The sequence below is a fragment of the Falco naumanni genome, chromosome 5, assembly GCF_017639655.2.
Source record: "Falco naumanni isolate bFalNau1 chromosome 5, bFalNau1.pat, whole genome shotgun sequence".
NCBI lineage: Eukaryota > Metazoa > Chordata > Aves > Falconiformes > Falconidae > Falco > Falco naumanni.
The window spans coordinates 51,711,329-51,735,314 of NC_054058.1; the positions used below are offsets into that span (position 1 = coordinate 51,711,329).

Genomic DNA, 23,986 nt, shown 5'->3' on the forward strand with positions numbered 1-23,986 from the left:
TGACAAAGCTAGCTAGCTGTTTGACATGTATGCATGTACAACCAAAAAGCGTACCAAATATTGTTTAAAATTATAGCAGATAGGCTTGTTAATACATTCTGAAACCAAAAATTGTTTCTGTATCTATATATTGCCTATTGACAGATGAGAGCCAAAATAATTCTTCCTGACAGCCATTTCAGCTGAAGGTGGGTAAATTGTTTAGCTTCAGAAAAAGCATTTAGAATAGTCTAATTAGCAACTGAATTTCTGCAGCGATTTACAGTCAGCTGGTGTGTGATATGCAGGCTGGATGCAGACAAGTTGGCTCTGGCATGCGTGCGATGCAGCAGTGAAAACCAGGAGCCAGCATCTGCATTTCAGCAGATTACTGTGGATTCACAGAATTGTAACAAAAATATCATTAGCCCAGTGTTTGTTTTTTGGAAACTGAAGCTGGGGCTAGTCCAGGTCTCACTGAAATGATTCAGGAGTTTTGCTACAGGTTTGGGGCAAGTGTCCCATTTTGATCTCTGAACCCGTAAGAACTATCTGACAATTTTGTTACTGAGCCCCTTAAACCTTCCAGCCCAGTGCCTCTTAATTATTTAGACACTGATATCAGCAGGATCACTTCCACAAAGTCTAATTTCTTGTTCTGTATTGACTGATAATTGCTTTATTATTTTTGGTGAGCTACCCCGACTCTAAGCTGGCTGATTCAGGACACGGGGTGTTGGACTAGCAATACTCTGTATTGTGTTCCCAATGAAATGTTTTCCTGTTTAAGATTAGTCATGACAGAGTACTTATTTTTGAAACTCATACCACATGTTCCCAGCCCTTTGGTTGCACAGCTGTAAAAGAAAATGATCTAATGTAAAGAACAGTCTTTCAAACAAGAAAGAATCATCTTCCGAGATAGCCATTTCACATCCTTTGTGATCCAACAACATCTATAGCTTCATATTGGGTATGCTTGGGCGTTTAAAATTAAAATCAAGGTTTTTCTCATTTTGTGGCATAGCTTAAGTTTTGGATTGATGATACCTGCAGATCTGCTCTGTGTGAGTGCACAACGAACATAACTTGTTGGTGGCTTGGGAAGCCATTTTGGCGTTACTGTTGTCGGTTTCCTCACGTGGTGTAAGACTGCAGGTGACTGTAAGAAGAGAACAAGACTTTCACATGGAAAGCGGCTGTACAGTTCTCTTGTTAGCTACAAATAATAGATTATAAAGTATAGTCTGTTATTAAAAAAATAATTTATTTTCAAATCATAACTTCAGAAAGTGAAGAATATGGGGTTTCATAGCATGTATTCTTCAAATAAGGCCTATAGATATTAAATAAAACTTAATTTAAGCACATTCCAGTCAATAACTGAACTTGAAAGAATGAATGCTACTAAATGCAAGCCAATGATATTTTGGTGGAATGAGGTGAAACCATGGATAATTTATGATCTTAGTGACTGCCCTCATATGTGAGTGGAGAAAAGACTGTATCCCAGAGAAGAACCAGTCTGGACCAGACAGAACTTTAACCATCAAAATGGTCTCGATGATGACAATGTCTCCAGCTAGCAAGGAGCGAGGTGAAAGGATCAGAGGTACATTTTGGAAGGATAACCTAAAACATTCTTTTCTTAACTCTTTGTGTTTATTCATTTAGTCTGCAAAGTGCAATAAATCAGATTAACATATCATCCTAGCTAAGGAGATTTGATGGGGTTTTTTTTTGTTTAAAATTATTAAAATTATTTAGGTGATTAAACAAAATATATGTGCTTTGATATATAAGGATCAGGGCTATCAAGAATATTTTACATTTAAAAGTAATTCTTCTAGCACATTGAACTTCAAGGCCTTGATTAATTTTGGTTTGGAGCTATGGATCTCATTGTATCTTTCTTTGATTTATGTATTTACAAAGGAAAATACATATTCTTGCTTTTTCAACTCCTAGGTTCTTAACTCTGAGAGTATTCCTATACAAAGAACTGAACATATGAAATGAACTACAATAAAGAAATATTCTGCACCAGCAAGAGATTATGGCTGTCAAAAGGCAGTATAGCAGTCCAACAGTTTTTGTTTCCAGGAAAATTCGACTTGTGCAATGTTTTTACTTCACTTCAGATTTCACCAAGTATTACATATGGCTTGAATTGTTGACATTTAACTGAAAAAAAAAATTAGTCTATGATCAGCCCTTAAGACGGGTTCTGATCTGATAAGCTTTTAATTTTAATATTTAATTAATATATTGATATATAAAATCTGATATACATTAACAGGAAGGAAAGCAGTTGTCTAGTCTGAATAGCATATATTCAAAGTTTTCTTTGTTCATAGCCCCAGAGCTCCAAGTCATGTTTATAACAATGTCTTCACTTTCTGGGTAAGTGTTAAGATTTGGAAAAACAAAATCTTTGCTCAGTAGGGAAACTCCCTCATATTGTCAGTTCTCTGCCTTTTGCATCTTCTGGGGCATTTTTTTACATGGCATAAATTTGTAATTATTTTACCTCATGCCTTCTCATGACTTCTGAGACAGTACCTGTGCGGTGGGGCTTTCTGCTTGGTTCCCTCTTGGGTGCCGTGCATGAAGGTATCATGAAACTGATCTTCTGCTAGCATGACTGCAGCCTGCCAAGGTGGGGAGATACAACCACAATGTTGGTCTGTTTTCTGAGGAGCCGTGTGGTGCAGGATCAGCTCTGCTTAGAAAGCAGTATCTGGGCAAAGCCCACCATCTTTGGATCTTCTTGTTTATCCCAGCAGATGGGAACAAAGTGGTTCCATCCAGGTCTCTGAGCCTCACAGTGACAAACCTGATATGTGCTTTTCATCTGATTTTCATTAGAACAGACAGACATTACTAATGACTATTTTTTCTGTTCTAATGCAGTGACGAGGCTGTCAAACAAATATTTTAGGAAATGTGTCGCTTTAGATAACAATTGCATATAAATATTTCCTGGTGTTTTCCAGTCAGTTAGGTATTTTGTTATTGTATTAATTTTCCTTGCAATCTGTCTGAGGTCTAAAAAACCTAAGTGTGTCTAATTATGTACTTCTGTTTTTACATTTCTGTGTGCAGTGACTGTTGTTGTCTAAGGCACGGCTACGTGCGGGCAGTGCTGTGAGCTAAGCTAGAGTGTGGGTTTGAAGCACGCCACCTATTCAGTGTTCTCCTTTGGTAAATGCCTGCTACTCTTTCCTCCCGTGCCTTCCACCTGCATTTCCTGAGGGACAGCCTGTGCGTGCAGCCAGGTAATGCAGATAAGTTGATATGCCCCAGCTCTGCGGTCTAGCTTTGCAACAGCTCGTTTTCTGTAACCATAAATGTCCCTGCTTATGGAGGAGGTACTCTGTGCAGCAGACGAATCCCACTGAGGGCCTGAGCAGATATTCTTGAACCCGTAAGTTTTGTACTTAAAAGAGCACAATATTATATAAATTTATTTTTCCCACTATAACAACAGGATTTGGGATTTTTTAAAACTTCTGTGGCAGACAGTCAGTACTCTTACAAAATACTCTGAGAGAAGTAAAAGGTAACATGATGTCTACAGCAAAGCAGCAATGCCTGGGGATTGCAGACGTAGCTTCCTGGCTTTACATTCAGGATTACTCATGAGGTGCCACGTTCAGTGCCAGGGCTGAGATCTTGTCCTTTGCAATGTCTCACAGGTTTGTTGAGGGAAGTGAAGTACCAGATACTATAAGTTTGGTGGTGTAAACCCTTTTTGACTTCTCAGAATAATTCTGTGCTTATTAATTTGGCTTATGTAGGTGATACACAGGCTTAAAGAGTGCTGCTGACCTTTTTCACCTTTGATTATTTCCATTAGATGAAATCAATAATAGCCAAGAATTGCTTTGGCACAGAAAGTTTGGCAACTTCAGGCAAGTTTGGCAATGTCCTTGCTTATAGAGTGAAGCCCAGTGGTCTTTTCAAACATCATCTTATCCAATATCTTTGTGGTTTTCTTGTCATTAATGGTTTTTTGGACAGCATGTTTCTTTTCACTTCTGGGTACTGCTTTTTGTCCATTCTCAGTGCTCTTAATTTACAGTCTCAAAACTGCTGCCTGTGCTTTGGGAAGCTTCTATTAATTCAGACTCCAAAGAAAGTTTTAATTATATTTATTCCAAAGGGAGAGCAGCTTCCATGCCTATCAGTGTGCCATAGCATCTCACCTCTGCCATAGCAATAGACAGAGATTGCTAGTAGTAATGTTCATGAAAGCCTTTAAAATTCAATGGGAAGATCATGGACTTACAAAGTCATTCACTGTCAACATCAATTAACTAACGAAAAGACAGCCTTTTATGTTGACCCTCAAGGAATTTTAGGGTCTTTATTCAATCCAGTCAGAAATGCTGACCAACCTGTGAGAAAGCAAAGCCATAGAGAAAGTTCATAAAATAAACGACTGGTAGAATCAACAGCAGGATTCATTTTCCATGGCCTGGCCCAAAGCGTGGGATGTACACAGGTTGTAAAGCAGCAGCATGGGATAAACATAGATTTCTTAGTATTTGTGTATAGGCATATCTGAGGTAAGGTGTGAAATGTTGACAGCGCAGTTCAGTGTCCTGGATTGCAGAACAGTCTCCGGCCATCTGGAAATACCACTGATATGCTGGCAGTTCAGAGACAACTGAGGTGTTCTTGTAAAGTAGCACGCACAGATTCAGTACTTACAATTTTTACAACAACATCTTTTGTAAGGACTAGATCAAAGACCAACTGGTATCACTGAGCAGGAACTCAAAATTATGATTACAATTCCAAGAAATTAGGTAAAATGTTTTGACAAAAGCATGTGTTGCCAGGATTGCTTGAAGATAGAACTCAATGTATCAGTCAATTAAAATCAGAGCATGCTGGCACGAATCCAGTAGATTCTTTTGTTCCCTTGCACCTTCTTTGCTTTACTTGGCTGGGTGGTAGAACATAAGCATCTACACTTGATGTGCTCTGACCCAAGCATTAACAAGAGTGATAATGCTTCTGAAGAAGAAATAGGTAAGCAGAACTATTATTTTAATATAAAATCTCAGCACAATGGTCTTTTTTGGACTTAACTATGAGAACACTATGACCAGACTTACACTCAGAGGAAACTGGGTCTGGAAAGGACCTCAGAAGCTCATCTAGGCCATCTTCCTAAGGTTCATGCCAGATGCAACTTGTTCTAAATTGTTCCAGGACATTTAATTAACCTGTGCTGAAGAATCTCTGCTATTGAAGACCTCATCTGCCTTCCCTGGAAGTTTCTTCTACTGTTTTACCTGTTAGAAAGTGTTTCCTAATGTCCAGCTCCAAACTTCTGTGCTGCAGTTTTCTTCCTTGTCCTCCATATTTAAAACTAACCTTACCATAAAGCTGGAGGGGAGGTGAGAGAAATAAAGGAAGTGATCCTGGGGGTGCAGCACTTCGTGTGGGTGCAGCTTTTTCTGCTGAAGCTGAGTGTTTGCAGGTACCATTCTTGTCTTTCTGAGAGACTGGAATGGTCTCTTCCATCTAAAAACTGCACAGATCAGCACAGCTGTCCTTGCAAACCACTGCCAGAACAAATCTTACTGAAGTACACATTCAGGTAGTGTGAAGATTTTGAATTTATGGCTTCACACAAACATTAATCTATATTTAACTTGAGAGAAGTTCTGGGCTGATGTCCTATAAGAAATAAGTGTGGCGCGTCGCTTTTCCATGAGTCCTTTCATTGGATCAGTGGTCCAGGTACTGAGCAGTATTTCAAGTAAAAATTTGTTAAGACGGTACGTATTGTTAAAACAATAAAGTATGCGTGACACACCATAGATATCATGGGGAAGATACACTGACCAGAGACACGGAGATAGAAGTAAATTATACTCATATATAAATTTCTTCAGAGGATACTGCTGGCCAGCCTCAGATCCATCAGGATACGGAGAACTCGAGTTATTCTTCCTGGTGTGAATGCCACGTCTCCCCCTTCTCTTCAGTTCTGGCTGGAAAGATTTCTTCCTAGGCAGCACTGATGAGTGACACATCATGAGACTTAGCAGAAAGGTCATTTTAATTCATGATTCTCATTACTGTGGCTCGTAATTCTTGTTCAGTGGCTGGCAGAAGTCTTCATGTCTATGTCCACATCTGCTTGTTTGGTGTAACGGCACACCAGGTTTCAGAGCAGATATCTGTATTTTGATGCAAGATGCTTGTATTTCTCCTCCACTCTGCCCATTACATGTAGGCAGAAATATTTCCTCTTCTGTGGGTTTTCAGAAGCACTTTGTATCTGAATGTATTTGTGTGCGGGCAGAGAATAAAGAATGCCCTAAGGAATGCCCATCACACTGACATCAGGAATATATATTTACCCTTGTCTCACTAGTCTGAGATGGATCCATTAAAATATAACGATGCACATATACAGAGATCTTGCAGTAGCTGCTGAGATATGCTCATGTTTTTGAGTCCTCATATTATGGTCTGACCATGTGACATTTGTGTGCTGCAGTAGTCCATATTTTCCTGCTAATTTTTTTAAATTCTGGGAAACATTTCTAAAGACGTTAATGTTTTTGAGAGTTCACGGACTTTGGATATTCAACTGGGCCAACTTTTGGGTTAGGACTCAAATGTTTCTGAAGCAATGTTGATGGAAAAATGAATGGACCGGCTTTTGGCTCTTCCCTAGAGTATACACTATCACCACAGCAGAGATGTGGAAACTGACAGCTCAACATCTGGAACAAAGTCCCTACCAAACTCTATGAAAAGAGTATTTAAACCAGAGAATTCAGCTGCTTAGAGGCCATGAGAGAATTCTGTTGATTTGGAAAGACCATTCTTGTTGTGCTCTGTTTCTAAGTGTTTTGACTTATCTTCAGCTGGTATAAATTAGCATCATCAGTGAAAAAAATTGTTCTAAAAAATTCTTGAGAATTTGGCCACATACCAATGAAATTAAGCAAAAAAATAAAAACCAAACCAAAGCAAAACCAAACCCAACCAAAACCAGGCATATCAGTTATGTTTGTCCTGGCATTGTATCTAATGAGTGTTTAGCTATCCTAAGAGTACTATAAATTAGATTATTTTAGGGTTTGGGGGTTTTCTTATAGTATTACAGTATTTTTTGATAAATTGAAGCTATCCTTTCCAGAAAACACTGGCATTTAGCTACCATTAACATCCACAACCCTTTCCTCAGCGTAGGGCAGACTTGGCTAAGACACCTCTCTATTTTAAGGGTCTAAAAATTACACATGGAGTCCATCTGCCTGCCATGCATAGGCAGAAAGCAGCCTTCTCCCTTCAGCTGCTTGATGTTATTTTCAGCCTTAGGATATCTGACTTATTCTTAAAACCCCAAAATATTTGTTAAGAAAGTAAAACCAATGCCTTGCAGTGATTGTAGAGCTTCTGTAACTTATTTCCAGCAGTCTCATTAGGATTAACTTGTGTGTTATCCAATCCTTGATCTGGTGGCCAGTTTTCCCAGTGTGCTTGATAATGATATCATTTTTATTTTATGGTGTATTTCAAGAAACCAATTCAGTTTGCAGGTTGTTGGTTATTAAGAAGTATTGGGAAAATGGGTGAGGAGTAACTGGGACTTCAATACACATTGAACTTGTAGGTGTGGTTTTAGGTTATATGAAAATCATTCCTGTTACAGAGGGAATGTTACAGCATCACTGCCTGCATCACAGCCATTCCAGGATTTCTGAAGAATTCTCTGGTACTGTTATTTGTTATTGCCTGACAAGTACAATCAGCACGAGCTAGGGTCATTTGTGCAGATGGAGCCAGTTCTGGTACCCTTATTCACTGAAAATAGGCGTAACTACTGCTAGAGTTTCTGAAGCACTAAATAACACATACTAGCAAAGGGATGTTTTGCATCACTGTAGCTTGGTCAGGATGCTCTCCTAGCATTAACTTTTTATCCTGGTGAATTTTATGTTTTGCTCTCTGCTGATTATAACTGAAGTGTGAGACACAAACACTCTGTTTCTGAAACATTAAGTGCAATAAAGTGGCTTCTTCACAAACCATTAATAATTTTTTTTTAAAAAAAACCTGCCTACTACACAAATTGCTAAAATGTTTTGATTTTTTATGTTTATTTTTAGTCTTGGAACTGAACCAGGTGATTATTCCCACTTACGGAACTGTGCCGGATCAGCAAAACCTCCATACTCCTGAATGGGTGGGTATTTCTTTAACTATGACTACCTGTAATCTTTTCTTGTATAGATATGCAACAATCAGTTGTTGCTGTTCCAGAAGGTCAGCATTCCTTTGCATTCGCGGCACATGCAGTTCATCAGCATGACTGAATCAGAGTTGCTGTATCTGTTTCCCTAAAGGTACCTGAAATCATTGACTCAGATGTGAAAGTGCAGTTTGACACAGGCACTGGACTCAATTAAAAGGGACCAAAATATATTCACTATAAACCGATACACACATGTACACTTCCTTTCTATATATAATTTTGTACATGCATGTGTAGTATTTCTGTGTGTGTATACAAAGATTAATTATGAACACACCCTACATAGAAACACACATACCCTATAGATTCATACACAGGTATTAGTTGGCCAACTTGTGAATTCAGGGTTCGTTTTTACAGAAAGCTTGGAGATACCAAGAAATTCCTTGCTCCAATCAGAGACTGAAGTGGCAAGAAGAAAAAAGACCTGGAGGTGTGCTGCAGGAAACAAATACCCAGAGTCCCAGGAAATGAGCTTCCTTCTGGGAGCTGGGTACCCTCGCCTCCCTGCCTCTGCTCCTGTCCCAGTGTTTTGCAGCAGAGTGTTCTTTCTTTAGTGCTGCTTCAGTGTCTGCAAAAATATTTAAACATTTTTTGGAGCATGAGGTGGAACCAAGAGCTTCTATTTCCCATCTGAGTGCCCTGACTAGCGTGTTATAAAAATCCTTCTTAGACTTTCCTTGTGGTTCAATGAAATATTTTTTTACGTATTTATATGAAATGAAATAGCATCAAAACAGCTGGAATGTCCTATACCTTGTGGTTAGAACAGTCTCCTCCAAACAGTCTTGGTAGAATTTATTTTTATTTCTACTGTCAAAAATTGACTGTCAGAATCAATTTTTATTTTTGGTTACTCATGTTTAGCAGCAGTTGTAATTTCTGCTCTGTTTTAGCAGCATCTTTTCTGCACTGCCCCTTCCATGTCAGGTCTGCCTTGTTGGCCACTGGGCAGTTAGAGTGGGTTGAACAGGCCAGAAAGATAAAATTGAGATCTGCTGAGCCTGGCTGTTGCATGGGTGAGTGCTAACTGTAGCTAGAAATGGAAACTGAAGTGGAAAACTGACCTTAAGTGATTGAACAAAGGGCAAGTACTGTGTCTCTTGTCTAAACTTAGGTCATGCTTTGCAGCTGGAAGTATTCTGGAAATTTGATTTGATTTTGCAAGTCGTCCTGGAGTAGCCAAGGCGGAGTAAGTTATTGGCTAATAAAAATGGTCCTGTTCTTCTTATGGTGCTGTCTGTAATTAGAGGATCACATGCTAAGTTTGCCTCATTTGACACATGAGTAGGGTATTAATCTCCAAAAAAGCCCAAATTCTGTGAGGATGTTGTTTGTACTACTTAGGCAAGGTGTAAATGTGGCAGGAAATTGCAGGGAAGGAATGAAAGGCTCTTACAGCTAAAGAAACTGTGTTCGGTCCTAGATAATTGGATTTTATCCCTGCTTCTGCTACAGAGTTCTGTGCAAGACTTGCAAAGTCATATCCAGCTTTTGTTTCTTTCTTGAGTGTCAAAGGGGAAAATCTGTGACCCTGTTTGCATTAGTTCAAAATAGTCACATATGGACCTGAAACTGAGTGGATTGCTTTTTGAAGAGGGAATTGCTGAGCTCTCTGGAAAGATGTCACTGTCCTGGCGTCTCAAGCTGGAATTCCAGATTTAGGAAACAGTCTTTGGTATTGATCTCCAGAGGCCTTATGTGGTCGCTGCTAAAATGAGGGTTATACTGTTACTTTCTCTTCTGGGGGATCTTATAAAATTAAATTTCTCAAAATTTACAGAACATTGAGATTCTATGAGGAGAATGCCACAGGAACAACCAGAACAAAATCCCCGTTTTAAGCATTCAGGCTATTTAGATGAGATGTAACAGAAAAAGACCCTGAATTAGGAAGAGAAAAAGGAGTATTCCATAACTACTACAAGGAGGGTAGAAGTATGGCATGTGGCTGTTAATTAAGTCATGGATCATAAACAATATGTATAAGGAAGGCTAAACTGCATAGACAGCATTAATTTGAGCTTTTTCCAGCTCCCAGATGTTTCATTGTGCAGTCTTACTTACTTTGTGGATAGATAGTTTGAATTTGGATGTAACAGGAAGATTTCTTTTTGAGAGTCAGCATATGCAGAGGGGAGGATAACTTCTTCAAATTGTCCATTATGTACTGCCCCTCAAATACTATTTCTACAGCAAGAAAGCTTTAGGGAAATCCGGGAAAGTGAATTCCCCAGCTCTTACATCCCAAGAAAGATGGGAGGTGCTGAAAAGCAGGTTTTCAGCAGAATACTGTCCTCACCTTTCTTTAAAATTAGGGCTGTTTGGCCTGTCTCTGATCAGGAGTGCTGGAATTCTTCCTGCAGCCAGCAGCGACCTGACGCTCAGACAGGAAGTCAAGTGGGTGTCTGGTCCAAACTTAGCTCAGAGGACAAGGCATCCCGATGCCTGGCCAGTCACCAACCACGTTCTGCTGACAGAAATGTATGACTGTAACGATGCCCCGTATTTTCCTGCTTTGTCTTTTGTCTCAGTTCACTTTGTTACATGGAAAATTTTCTTTGCATGTTGAGGGTATGAAAAAATCTTCTGATTAAGTGCTTGCTAATAATCTCATTGTTGCTAAAAACAGAACTAAAACAGTCATCTGTTGTTATTAGTAAATATGAGTCACAAAAGGCACAAAGGTTTTATGGCCCTATAGAGACAGACTAACGTTAGTATGTGATATGCAAATAAAGATCTACCTTACGGAAGTTATGTCATGTATTGTATATATATCTTATATCTTCCAGAAGTAAATGCTTGTGCTGGTCTTAATGTCAGAAAGGTGTCTGTATTGGTCACTCAGAACATGAAGTAATGAAAGATCTTGTTATATAGCTGTGATAGTAGAAGGACTTTATATTTCTGTAACATTTTCTTCAGATGATCTCAAAGCATTTTACAAATAATTATCTTTCATGATACTCTGTTAATATAATTTGTTTCCTTTTTATTTACTTGATTTGAAGTTCCCCGAGACCTGTAGAGAGAAATAACTCTGCCCCTAAACAGGCACTCTGAAATTTTCACCTACATAAACCCCACAACAGAAATGTAACCCGCAAGACAGTCACCGTGCCCTGGTGGGAGGATTTTTTACAGGTGCCTGTCAGCAGAGGTGATGTAATACAGGCTCCACTCTGCTCTCCTGTTTCCCAGTACTGATTTATTCCCTGGTGTGCTGCAGGAAGCTGTTTTGAAGCGTATCTGAAAATTATGTGAGATTGCAGACAAGTAGTTTATCCCTCCAGTAATGATTTCATTTGATGCTATCGACAGTCACACCAAAGGCTTATGCAGACAAAATAAAGCACTCCTTTTATCCTTACAGTTAGATAAGTCATTCCTGCAGAATCTCTTGTTATTTAAAAAAAATCGGCTTACAATACTGTGCTTGTTCAGTGTGTAGTAAACAATAAATAACTGCAATTCCTGTGCACATATTTTTCTTCATGCTTCTCTCCGTGCTGCCCTTCCCACCATTACCCCCACTGAATGTTTAACAATATAATGCCCAGAGAAGCCTGGAAAAGTGAAGACGGGTTTCTTTGTAACGCCACCGTTTTCACTTCCCTGGCATGGAGCATCGCTGTTGCTGATGGGAGTTTTCCACTAGCACAGACTCCTTTCATCTTCAGCTGCAGGCATCACATGTAGCCATGACTACAGGAATGGTCTCAAGAGTAAGACACGGCAACTCCCCTTAGATACCGGCAAGCCTGGTTATACGTGTGGAGGAGCACATGATAGTCTCCCTGCTGAGGAACTTTGAAACAAGGGGCTGAGTTCCAAGAGGTTGGTTCCATGATGTGGTTGCTTGAGTTACTTCAGTATTTACAGCCCAGTGTGGAGGGGCAAGCTTGTCTCCTTGTCCCACCTGTCCCTTCTCCAAGTGCCACTCCGTCCTGGGGGCTGGGAGAGCAGATGCTGCTTACCAACGACTGCTTGTGCTGGGTTAGCAAAGAGCACAGAAAGCTCCGTATTTCTTTGCCGAGGTTGCCGCAGGGGGCCGGTGTCAGGCAGGATGAAGAGAAGGGGTGTAAGCAAGGGAGTGTGCATGACAGAGGGCTGCTCAGGGCTGCCCGGAGACCTTCAGTGTGATTACATCAGTGCAGAACTTCTCTGTTCCAGCAGGATCCCACCTGCCGCTTGTACATCCACGGGTAGTGAGGCCCCAAGCAGTGGGTCTGTAGAATAAGGCATCTGGTGCTGAGGAGGTGGTGTCTGCATTGTCCATGTTTCTGGGCTTTTTGTTACCTCCAGTCTCTTCCTTGGAGCAAAGAACCACCGGTGTTCACCTGATCTGACCCTGCTCTGAACTGAAACGCAGAGGTACACCTACATGAATGTGGCTAACCCGCATAGGTGTAACCTAAGTGTTCCAAAAAGCTATCCACAGCCAGGCCCTCCTCTCCCTCGGATTCTTTCTGTTAATAAAGTAGCTAATGGTTCCCTGTCTCTCAGAGGTAGGCAAGTTGTTGATTGTACAGCACCTGGAGAGTTCCGAAGCACTGCGGTGTATGTGCTAAATATAATTAGTATTTTACAGCTAAATGTATTATTTTTTTTAGTTATTAATGATGTTAATCGATATTAACCTGTTGTCCACTAGGGTGTTATTATAACATTAGAGTACACAACTGATTGTCTCCATCAGTACTTAAAATGTGATTATCCTGAGGCTAAGAAAATTAGCGCGGTAAATAGACCCTGTGTTTGTTTCTTCCAAAACAAAGAAGTATCAATGGGCCTGTTCATTATTTTGGGTTCTAATTTGCTGCTAATACTTAAGAAAAATTACATATTGGAATTTCAGCCCCATTAACTTACGTTTCTATGCACACAAGCTTGTGTGCATTTGTATGATAATAACATTTATAATACTGTCAAATCATATTACATATTTTTTAAAAAACAAATATTGTCTCAAAGGAATTATTAACTTCAGAGTACAGCACATCTTTTTGGCTTCCAATCCTGTTTGTCCCCTGGTAATTATGTTGAATAATATATGATTTTTCATTACAAACTATCCAGTAGGGATTACAAGATACATCACACATCTAAGTTAATGTGGCCATCAGAACCCTGACTATTACATTCCCTTTTGTATTTTATGTCTTACTTTTAATTGAGCAACATTTAATGTTACATTACGATTGATTTGTGTGGGTCTTAATCTTGATCTCTTAAGTATTCAGGCTTAATGAGTCAATTCTTTATTATTTTATTGATGTATAAAGCATCTATGTATAGGTCAGTTGAACAATACCCTTGTGTTTAAAAGCAGTAGAGATTACGTTTAAGAAGTTAGCTTTGTAAGTATGAACTTCTGTGTATCTGGATTCATGCAGTCCAATAATGATTACTCTATCCCCTATATTCCATTAAATATACATGCATAGTTTGATATATATATATATAGAGAGAGAGAGGAAGGTGTATGTATATGGTAACATGTATGTGTCAAGTATGCAAGTAAATTCATGAGTCAGAATACTGGTTAACAGGTCTGGTTAGTGACAATCCAGTTAAGCTAAGCATCACTGCACCATACTGGTTTTATAAGCTTAAAGAAGACTACATTTAAAGGAAAATTATTTAGACAGTAAAGTTATGCAATCACAAATTATGATCAAAACTTGTTAGATCAAAACTTGATCTGATGTTTGCTGTCTGCCATTTCTTCTCTATCCTGTGGACAGGTCATACAGGAAAAAGAGCTGAAAGCTGTAGCGAGAAAACCCTCAGAGCTATTACTACTTGTACACTTTGGAGTGCTTGAATTTCACAACTAAACTCTCTCTTGTTAAACAGAAGTTACTATAATGCTTTTTCTAAGATTCAAAAGACAGAGAAGCCCAATTAAAAAACCTTCTGCTTTATACAGTGGCCACAGTTGCCCTCGTTACTCATTATCACAAGGTTTGGGCTCTGTGTCTCCAGCATTGCGACACAGAGCAATTTCAGCCCAGGGAAGAGCAGGGGCTGCAGGACAGTGCTCTGTGCAAGGCTGGGCTCAGCTCCCCACGCCCCCTCTTCTGCTGCTGCCCCAGCACCTCCCAGGCTGCCTCCCAACAGGGGCTGTTGGCTGTTGCGAATGCTTTCCTCCCAGTGGGAATCTAGTCAACGTGAAGTCATCATGATTGTTGTTTAAAGGAGACTGGAAACGGTTGCAGCAGGGGCTGCATTTGATACCCATGGGTAGTCCTCCACAAGAGGAAAATTTGTCAGGGTCAAGTCAAATTGCTTGATGGGACTTTGCCAACACTGACTTTCAAGAATTTAGAAATTCACATCTGTGACTTGCTTTGGGTGATAGAGATACTCAGTGTCACTGTGGCTTGGTGATGCCATCTAAAAGTTTAGAGCGGTTTTTTTTTTCCCTAAAACTTTATTCACACTGTATGGAGTTGTATGTTGATTTGGTGACTGCTTAGGTAGTTTCTGAATCCTAGGACAGGTTGTGGAAGTGGTGTGCAATATGTGTGTATACTGGCTGTATGTCAGCATATATATATATGCATGTATGCATGTGTGTATGTCAGCAGCTGCTTGAGGTCAGGTTTGTCACAAATCTCTAGTCACCGGTGGGATTCAGAGAAAACTGTTCTAACCAAGAATCTGCTCACACTGTTCGAAGCAACTGAGTTAACAGGACCTCTTTGCAGCAGGTCCTAGCCTTTGTACATACAACGTAAAAAACAGTGAGTTTAAACTCCCCTGTGTTTATTTAAAAGATGGAAATTGTGTCATAATTATGGGGAGACACATCTTGGTTGACTGTTTTGACTCAGCCAATAAACAGTAAAAAAATAGCCTACAGGGAGAGGTTTAGAGTGAAACTCCTGGGAAATTTTGTTTTGGAAACACTGACACATGTAGTTCCTAAAACACTGTATGCTCCCTGGAACAGGGATGCTCCTCACTGTAGACTGTCATTCTTCCTAGTTTTATCGCAGTTGAAGAACAGCCATTTCAGTCTGTACTTAAGGGGTTTCTGACACCATACCCACATTTCCATGTGCCTTTCTGTGGACCAGACATCCCAGAGCTCACAAAAATGGATCTGGCATCCCTCATGAAGTTTGGCCTGCACTGACAGGGAAATTCCAGGAGCAGGACATCTGAGAATCTTTTCCATGTCCCCAGAGGCACAGCATGTTCAAGAGATTATTCTGGATCATTTTGCCTGGCCTTAGGCCACCCTGCATGCCCAGCCATCTGGAAGCCAAGGCTCCTCTGCAGTCGGTACGGGAGTCTTGCCAGCTTTGGAGGTCTTACCATCACTAATGCAATGCTGAGTCCCATTTCAAACATTTGATACCTATAAACTTCAGTGGCACTACCCTCATTAACACCATGGATGGATTTGGCCAAGTACCTGAGAGTTTGGTGCTCGTTGCATAACATGATGATTCTGATAACATTACAGCTATATATTGCCTGAAAGGGGGGTTAGTTACATGTGACGGTGCCCTCAGAGTACTCTAAGAAACTACAAAATCATTACTTGAGCATTCAGGTTCCCCTGTCATCAATGTCTGTATCATTTCACACATGAAACAACACATTAAGATGTTATTAGTGGATATGACAATCTATCCTACTTTCCTCCAGGGACTAGATAATGGCTTATGGATATATTAATCCTTTTGATTTTGGCATCTATTATAACATGATGGATGTGAGGCATACAATAATGTTTTTTCCTTGCTGAGATATTGCAAATAAAAAGAGAAATAAATCCACATAGAATGTGTCCATTTTGAGAGCTCATCTCCAGCCTGGCCATGTTGTTTGTTCTTTGGGCAATGATGGGTTTGGGTATTAGCATACATAAAACTGCTCTTTTTTTTTTTTTTTTTTTTTTTTTACTGATTACAGAGATGCTTAAACTTCTGGTAGGTAAGGGCACAGATGGGAATGCACTAATTCTGAGACTTCCATCAGGCAACAACATGTCTTGTAGACAAACTAACAGTGTATCTGTGATGGCATACAAATTATTTGACAGATGCATTATTTGGTAATGGTGCTGCATGCCAGTTCTCCTCCCACTGCCAAAAGCTAATACACCATTTTTAAAGAACGAAATTAGGTCAAAGTTCTGTTGATTTTATGTTATGCAGAGAACTGCCAAACTCCTCTGGATGTATTTTTTTCTTCTGTTCTACTCCATGCTACTTTTGTTGTCCTTTTTAGCTTCTTGTTATATGAGTCTGATGTTGAAGTTCTCTGTTCACTGAAATACTGTATAACAGGAAGCAAGTAAGGAACTGGCAAGTAAAAGTCTTCATATTAACCTGTGCTACCTGCCTTCCAGGTGGATTTTGATGATAAGCCTGACTTCTTGTTCTTCAGTGATGGGCAACGAAGAATTGACTTTGTTTTGGTGTATGAAGATGAAAGTAAAAAAATTACTCATAAGAGGAGTGATCGTAAAAAGCAAAAGGTAAGTTATTTTGCATATAAATCCGAATAATTTGTTGAGTGTTAGAGCAGTGGGCAGAAAGGACAGTGCCCTCACCCAGAACGGCAATTGCATTGCCCTGTCCTCACAGCACTCTTGGGAGCTGAGAGGCTGAAGCCCATCAAACTGAGCAGAAAACAGGCAGGGGTGAGCTCAAGCCAGCAGATTGCTGTGTAAATGGGCAGAGTGTGGCACACTCTGTCTGTCAGGGTGTGCTCAGTCACCTCAGAGCATCCTCTTGGGAGGGAACCCTTCAGGAGATGTGAGCAGAAAAATGCTGGGGTCAGGTTCCCAGTTAGAATTGCACACCAAGATCTGCAGACTTGGAGCAGTTTTCGGTACCTACAGTGATTGAATAAGGCCCCTAGTGGACTTTGGTATTAAAATCAGGGTGTTCAGAGGAACCCATACTAGGAGGCAGCTGACCAGGCGCTCCAGATCACAGTTACGAACATAGCTGCTGACATTCTGCCCAATAAAGTACATAAGTCATTTATGGGAAATAATTGTACAGCACTTTGCCACCAGAAATTCTCCCTGTACCACTCCTTCCCTTCACAGTTCAACAGCCTGGCCCTTCCTAGGGACCTTGCAAAAAATTTCTGACTCAGGCCAGTGACTGCTTGACGCTCCTTAGCACCTGCGAACAACAATCACAGATTATTTGTAACTATGATGTTTCCATTATTTCAATAGTTCTGTCAGTGGTCTACATTCACAGAAACAAGCTCAGCCGTGCGACTGAGCTATTTTAGTTGTGAACTGCCTGAGAAATACCCATCCACGGGACCGCAGTCCCCTCAGCGTCTGCACTCTCCCACTCACCCACTTCTTCCTCGTATTTAGCAGTTCCCCATGTTCCAGCAGCAGCATGTGGTAGAGACGGGCAAGGACAAAGATATCACTGAAAGCAGCTTATACACAAATAATGATTTGCAGTTAGGAAAGAGTAGGAGTAAAAAGGCCTGTAGCTAAGTCGGTTGATATTCATTACACAGTGTTGTCGTTGGCATTAACAGGGTGGCCATAAGGAATGTCGTTAGCAGGGTCTGAGGGAGTCCTGCCGTGGGTGGATGTTGTATTACACATGATCACAGGATCAGCAATAAAAATTAATTGAAAGAAGTAATTAGAAACAAAAAGCTGCCCCTTTGGAAACAATTGTTTTTATCAATTAGCATTTTACATTTATGTTTGTAATATTTGGCCATTGCCCAAATGTACTTAAAAAATATAATCAGTTTCTTTTCCAAACAGGAAATTAAATGTGAGCAGTGGAATAGTATTTTTAGTGCAGCGTTAATGTTAGGACATTAGCTTGAACAAAACCATGAATAATTAGACCAGGAGATTGTGCGTAATGTGCTAGTGCATGCAAAAAAAAGTTTACTTTCAAAGGTCTGAGCCCTACAAAGATCTGCAGCCACACGGTTCTGTGGTACGCTGAGGAAGAGGAAGCGGTCTACCTACATGCAACAGATGTGAGAACACGAGTACATTAGGGTAACGATCAGATAAGGTGAAGACTGCGTGGCTGGAGAGCAGCTCTGTGGAAGAGGCCCTCGTGGTCTTGGTGGACAGCAAGCTGAACAAGAGCCGGCTGCGCGGCCTGGCAGCAGGGTGGCCAACAAAGACTGTGTGGACACAAATATGGCCAGGGGACTGAGACACGTGATTGGGGTGATGTGGATGTGTCAGAGGGAAGCTGAAAACAGGGGTGACAGCAGTTTCCAGAGCCAGGATTTCCATGGACAGGGAGAATCTGAAATCATAGGGGTACCGTGGAAGGCACAGGCAACAATTTTGGTACTGGGCATGGGTACAGTGCTGAAAGGGCAGCAGAAAGCACAGAAAGAGACAAGGATGAAATGGCAGTTACAGAGGACTTCCAAGCGCAAGAACAGACGGACACTGAGCTGGAAAACTAATGAAAAAAATCCAAAGCTGTCCACGAAACAGACAAAACACTGCACACGGGGTAAAGTGCCAGAGGGCACCTAAAGGTGGAGGAAAGAGAAGAGGGAGTGAGGAGAGGGTTTTGTTCAATGAGTCTGTCATGTAAGCTGAAATGAGTCATCTGGTCATAACCAGATTCCTGCGATACAACTGAGAAAGACTGGCTGGCTCTCTAATGCCTCACATACAGGTTGTCAGCAGTTTAGAAATGCATTTCCTTTATCTGTTGGAGGAATGGTCTTTTAAAATGTGACTAGGCGTAAGCTTTCTGACTTCTTAGGATGGGGCAGGTACAGGTCAGCTCCAAGCACACAAACACTTTAATCAGCTCAAATACAGAGAGGTCCTTAGTCTCACTTGACATCACTTGCTATGCAAGAGGAGGAGGCTGTGTGCGCTGCAGATCTTCATTCCCTAAGCAAATACTGCACAGACTTGGCAACACTATAACATTTTTCTTCCTGCGCCTCCTCCTGAGTGGGATGCAGGACACTGCCTTGAGACCTACCTCACACTCATACTAGGACTGAGAGAAACTGAGAAGTAACAAAAGAAATAAATATGAACAGAGTATTTTAAAAGAAGAAACAAAACGCATATACCTTATGTCTGAGATGGAAAGGGAAGATTTGCATCCTTGGAATTCCAGGGAGGAAATTAACATTTTGGCCTGCTACAGTTCCCAGAATGGTGTGGGGATGATGCTGCCCAAGATATATACAGGTTTTATACAGTGTTGGCTTAAAACCTGCTTGATAGCTTGTCTTTACTGACACTGTTGTTTATTTGGTTGTATTTTTTCCTGGGGCAAATGACTTCTACCCTTGTGCTGAAATACAACCAAAATGAGGAGTATTGACATTTACTATCAGCTTTAAATATTGCATACGTCATGTCTGTCTCTGATCAATGATGAACTGAAAATGTCAAATTTTATAATCAGTATCTTGTGTAATTCAAGGTGCTTTAAGCCTGAATAGGTTCCTTACTCATGCTACTTATTCTTTGACTCCCCTGACAGTTTTATAGAGCTATTATCCAGAGCTTTATTTTTCACAGATTTGGAAACCCCACCTTATTAAAGAATAGCAGATCCAGTGAAGTCTGTTCTCATAGGGTGAAATCCTCACCTCACTGGGGTCAGCAGCACGGTCTCCACTGGCCATGTGCAACATTACAGGTCTGTGACATGTAGGGACCACGAGTGTAGTCGCTGGGGCAAATTCTGTCTGACACACACCGCACCACACCTGATTCCATGATGTGGAAGTCAGGGCAGAATTTAAATTTTTAGTGGACATCTATAGATCTATATTTCTGAAGTGCAAGGTTTTGGGTGCTGCACTGTGTGGTTTTGTATGATACTGAGAGTGGAGAGTCCCGAAATGCTTACTGAGTTTAGTCAGAAAGATTTGAAAATCAGACCTCTGCCTAGGTATCCAATTTACTGGATTGAGAGAAATGGGGCACAGATCCATCTATTCTTCTGCAGCAAGAGAAGTTGGGTCCTGGGACCATTGTTATATTTGATTTGAATAGGTTTCCATCCTTTTTTGAAAGAATTGTATGAGTGTAACTGAGAAAATGGCCCAGCATTGATTTATACTAATTAGCCATATTTGTGGGAAAAAATCTTAGAGGACATAAGGAAATAACTAAAAATATGGGGATGATTTGGGTAGAAGGAACAAAAATATGGGATTCTGAAGCTCTTGGAGATGCTCAGTGGTGCTGTGCTTCCCTCATTTTCACGTGTTTCTGAAATCTGGTTTAAAGAAAGCAAAGTCAAACTAATGAAATGGCATCCTCATGGAAGTTTCTAACATAATTTACAGATCCAAAAGTCAGCAGATAAGGTTCATATTTGCAACTGGGTTCCAACTCCAAACCTTATTAAGTTGGTATACAATTAATTTTGGAAGCACTAGCAAAAATCAAACTGTCAGGAGCAGATTTCAGAAACTGTTCCTTGCAAGCAATTGAAATTCCTGCACAAAGCATGTTTTTTAAATCTACAGTTTATGTACCCTGTTTGTCAGGATAAGTTACCATCAGAATAGAAATTAAATATCACCAGTCTTTCCAGGAATGCTCCAAAATGCCAGTTTTATCTGTTGGGGTCCTCAAGGAGCTCATTGTCAAAAGTTAAAGGGTCAGCTCCAGAACGGTGAATTCAAAATAAATGGATGCAGAATGTCATTCTAATCATCTGCTTCCCCCCAACAAAAATAAACAGGAAGACTGTCAGTAATTGAAGTAGGAATGCGGGAAAAATCTTCATTTCCAGCCATGAAGTAACCTGTGCTTCACAGAAATACACAGATACTTTTTTTTTTAATTTAAATGAAAACTATGATTCACAGAGAGTATTGCACACTTTTTTTTTTTTTAAGTACAGTCTTACAGAGAATGTCAGCACAGTTAGAGAACTTTGTAAGCAAACAATGAATGAGTAGTCCCTGCCTCTAGTCTTGTTTAGTTTAAATAAACAAACAACGATAAAAAAAGCTTTGATAACTTTTCAAAAAGTAATTGTATTTCTTCCACTATTTAGCCTGTGTCATACTTGTGGTGAGAGAACAATGCTTGGGTTTACAGAAAGAAAGGTACCTCCATGCCATTTTGTGCAGAGATTTGAGGCAGTAGAGGATGAGGCTCAACCTGCCTGTGGTGGGCTCAGCCAACCTAACCGGGAAGTCTGACAGTAAGAATGGAAGGGACCTTTGGCACTGGGAGGAGAGCAGCCACACCTGCCCTGGTCTCTGCTGGCTGGATTGGTTTTGAAGCAGGAACTCACTGAAATAAAACCTCGGCTCCTGAGGCAACCCCAAATGCAAATTTTACTTCTTTGCCTGACGGATGGAAGGAAGGATGACAGAAGGATGGGAAGACAAATGGAAAGAGGGAGTTACTCTGAAGTTACAACATACATTCATTCATAAGCCCAGAAATGGGTCTTTCCAAACAGGGTAACTAAAAGCCACTGTTGAGAGCAGGGCTAGACAGCAGTATGGCCAGTTCTGTGTGGTCATGAATCAAGTTTCAGAAAATCATGAGGCTGGCTTAAAATCAGTGGGTATCTCAGAAAATATGTATTTGGAGTTCTTTGGGTTTACTATTTTTGTGTCAGCCTTTATAGCATATTCTGCTTCACATTTCTATGATTATCTTCAAACATAAGGGAAAGAAGCTTACAGAAGCAGAGCTTCTCAATCAATTAATTTCCTGATGCTGACAGCTGGGACTTTCAGGAAGGCTTCCAAATACCATCAAAGAAACTGAGAGCTGGCAGCTGATATTGATACAGCGATCCTCTCCGCTCCCTTTAGCTGATCTCCATGGGGGAGGCTTTGGGCCCCGTGCTCTTTTTCTTACTGACTGTGATTTATCTGTTGCCTGTCAGGTAAGACAGGGATGGCTATTCAAGCACTGCTTCCTTGTTAGGATTTTTCCCCTGAAGCCACACAGATATTGTTTTGGGGAACTTTTCTCTTTGCACAAAAGAAACTGAACAACAATAGGAGTTGGTGTTCTTCTGTCACCGTAATCGAAGCAAGTGCTCCCTACCATTTACAAAACACAGGGGAAAAAACTGCTAGTGGTCTGCTACCAATTTCCAGACCCACAATCTTTTAGTCTCCTCAGCTTGGCAAGACAATCACCAGACATTGAAAGCATTATGGTGGAAAAGCAGCTCCCAAGAGCTAATCCTTCTGCATGCCGGTAATACTTGGCATTTACTTACACTATGCTTTCACTTTCTTAAGATTGTATATGATTATGCATCCCATAGTGTGTTAGTCTATTGGCTAGCCATTCAGTCATCAAAATCTGTGTCAGGTTTAGATCATGATTACATTATTATTACAACTTAGCCTTGCAGGTAGCTTAGCAAATAGCAGATACTAAAATAAATTTTGGACAGTCTCCACCTTCCAACCTAATATGCTATCATGTCTTTATGCGGTATTCCCCAGTCAATGCAAAACCACTATAGACTCCTCTGGGTAAAAGTCTATCTCCTCCATAGATCATCATACGCATAATTCAATCATTTATATAAAATAGCAAAGCCCCTAATTAGCAAAGTCTCCCAGGGGCTTTGTTTCTCACTACCTGCATTAATGCATTATTAGAAACCTTAATATTGTCAACATTCCTCTAAGATATGGAGGGCAAAATTAATTTGGGGAACTCCTTGCCATAATAAATTATTAAAGCAATCTGAATGGTAAGATTAAAAAAAAAAAAGTATTAGACCTCTACAAATGAGAATTGCCCCGCATCCATCTTTGTGCTATTTAGGAAGAAATGAAACGGGTATTTTGCCCCCTGTCTTTTCTGTTTGCTGAAACAAAGCAGAACTCAGGTTAAATATTTTCATGATTGAGTGTTATTCACTTTACAAAGAACCATGTGAGTATGGAAGAAGCAGAGAGGTAAGATGAAATGGCAGAAGAGCTAATAGTTCAGTAACAACTCCTGTGTTGTGTACTACATATATTAATGATCTGGTAAGGGGAAAAAGTTATGACATAATAAAAATTGGAAAGGAGATCATTATGTAGTTTCCTTAGAAGCCAGGATGACTGTGAACCTTTAGCTTTGAAGGAGAATAAAGAGCACTATTATGTGTGAAACATTGAAAAATACAAGGAAATATGTTACTGCAAGGGAAAAACTCATTCTCATTTGGGATTCTAAGTGCTGTTAGTACAAGGAAGATGCTTGGATGTCACAGGAAACAGAAATACTGTGTCCTCTTCAAGGTTCAGCTACCATCAAAATACTAGACAATAGAAAGCATTAGATACGTACAATATATTATAGATGTGCATATTACATATAGATGTACAATGTTCTATACACAATGAAAAAAATATAAAGAGCATTATACTGTCACCAGTAAACAAGTGGATTAATGGGACATGGAAAAATACCTCCACGAAGAATGCTATCAGAGTTTGGAATTGTGGTTTTACCCTGAGAAAAGAGAGGAATAATGAGAAGTGTGGTAAGTATTGATGAAAGAAGAAAACAGATGGAAAGATTTGGATCTTCCTGTCCCTAACCCAAGAAGAAGGTGATACTCAGTAGAATAAAGAGGCAGAAAACCTGAAAGGGATAAACCCCCCACCTTTTAACAAAATATGAAATTAGTCCATTGTAACTGTTGCCACATGCAGGTGCTGCAGCTGAGAACTAACCAAGTATAAATGGAGTCAACTGTTTATATTATTATA

The 23,986-nt window shown here is 40.2% G+C and overlaps 1 protein-coding gene across 1 annotated transcript in view; it reads left to right on the forward strand.

The window, feature by feature from the left end:
• Positions 1–23,986, forward strand: part of ANO6 (anoctamin 6) — a 76,602-nt gene that overhangs the window by 20,689 nt on the left and 31,927 nt on the right. The window contains exons 2-3 of the mRNA XM_040596764.1: positions 8,124–8,200; positions 16,641–16,769. Of these exons, the coding sequence (XP_040452698.1) occupies positions 8,124–8,200; positions 16,641–16,769 (206 nt within the window). The remainder of the gene's footprint in view (positions 1–8,123; positions 8,201–16,640; positions 16,770–23,986) is intronic.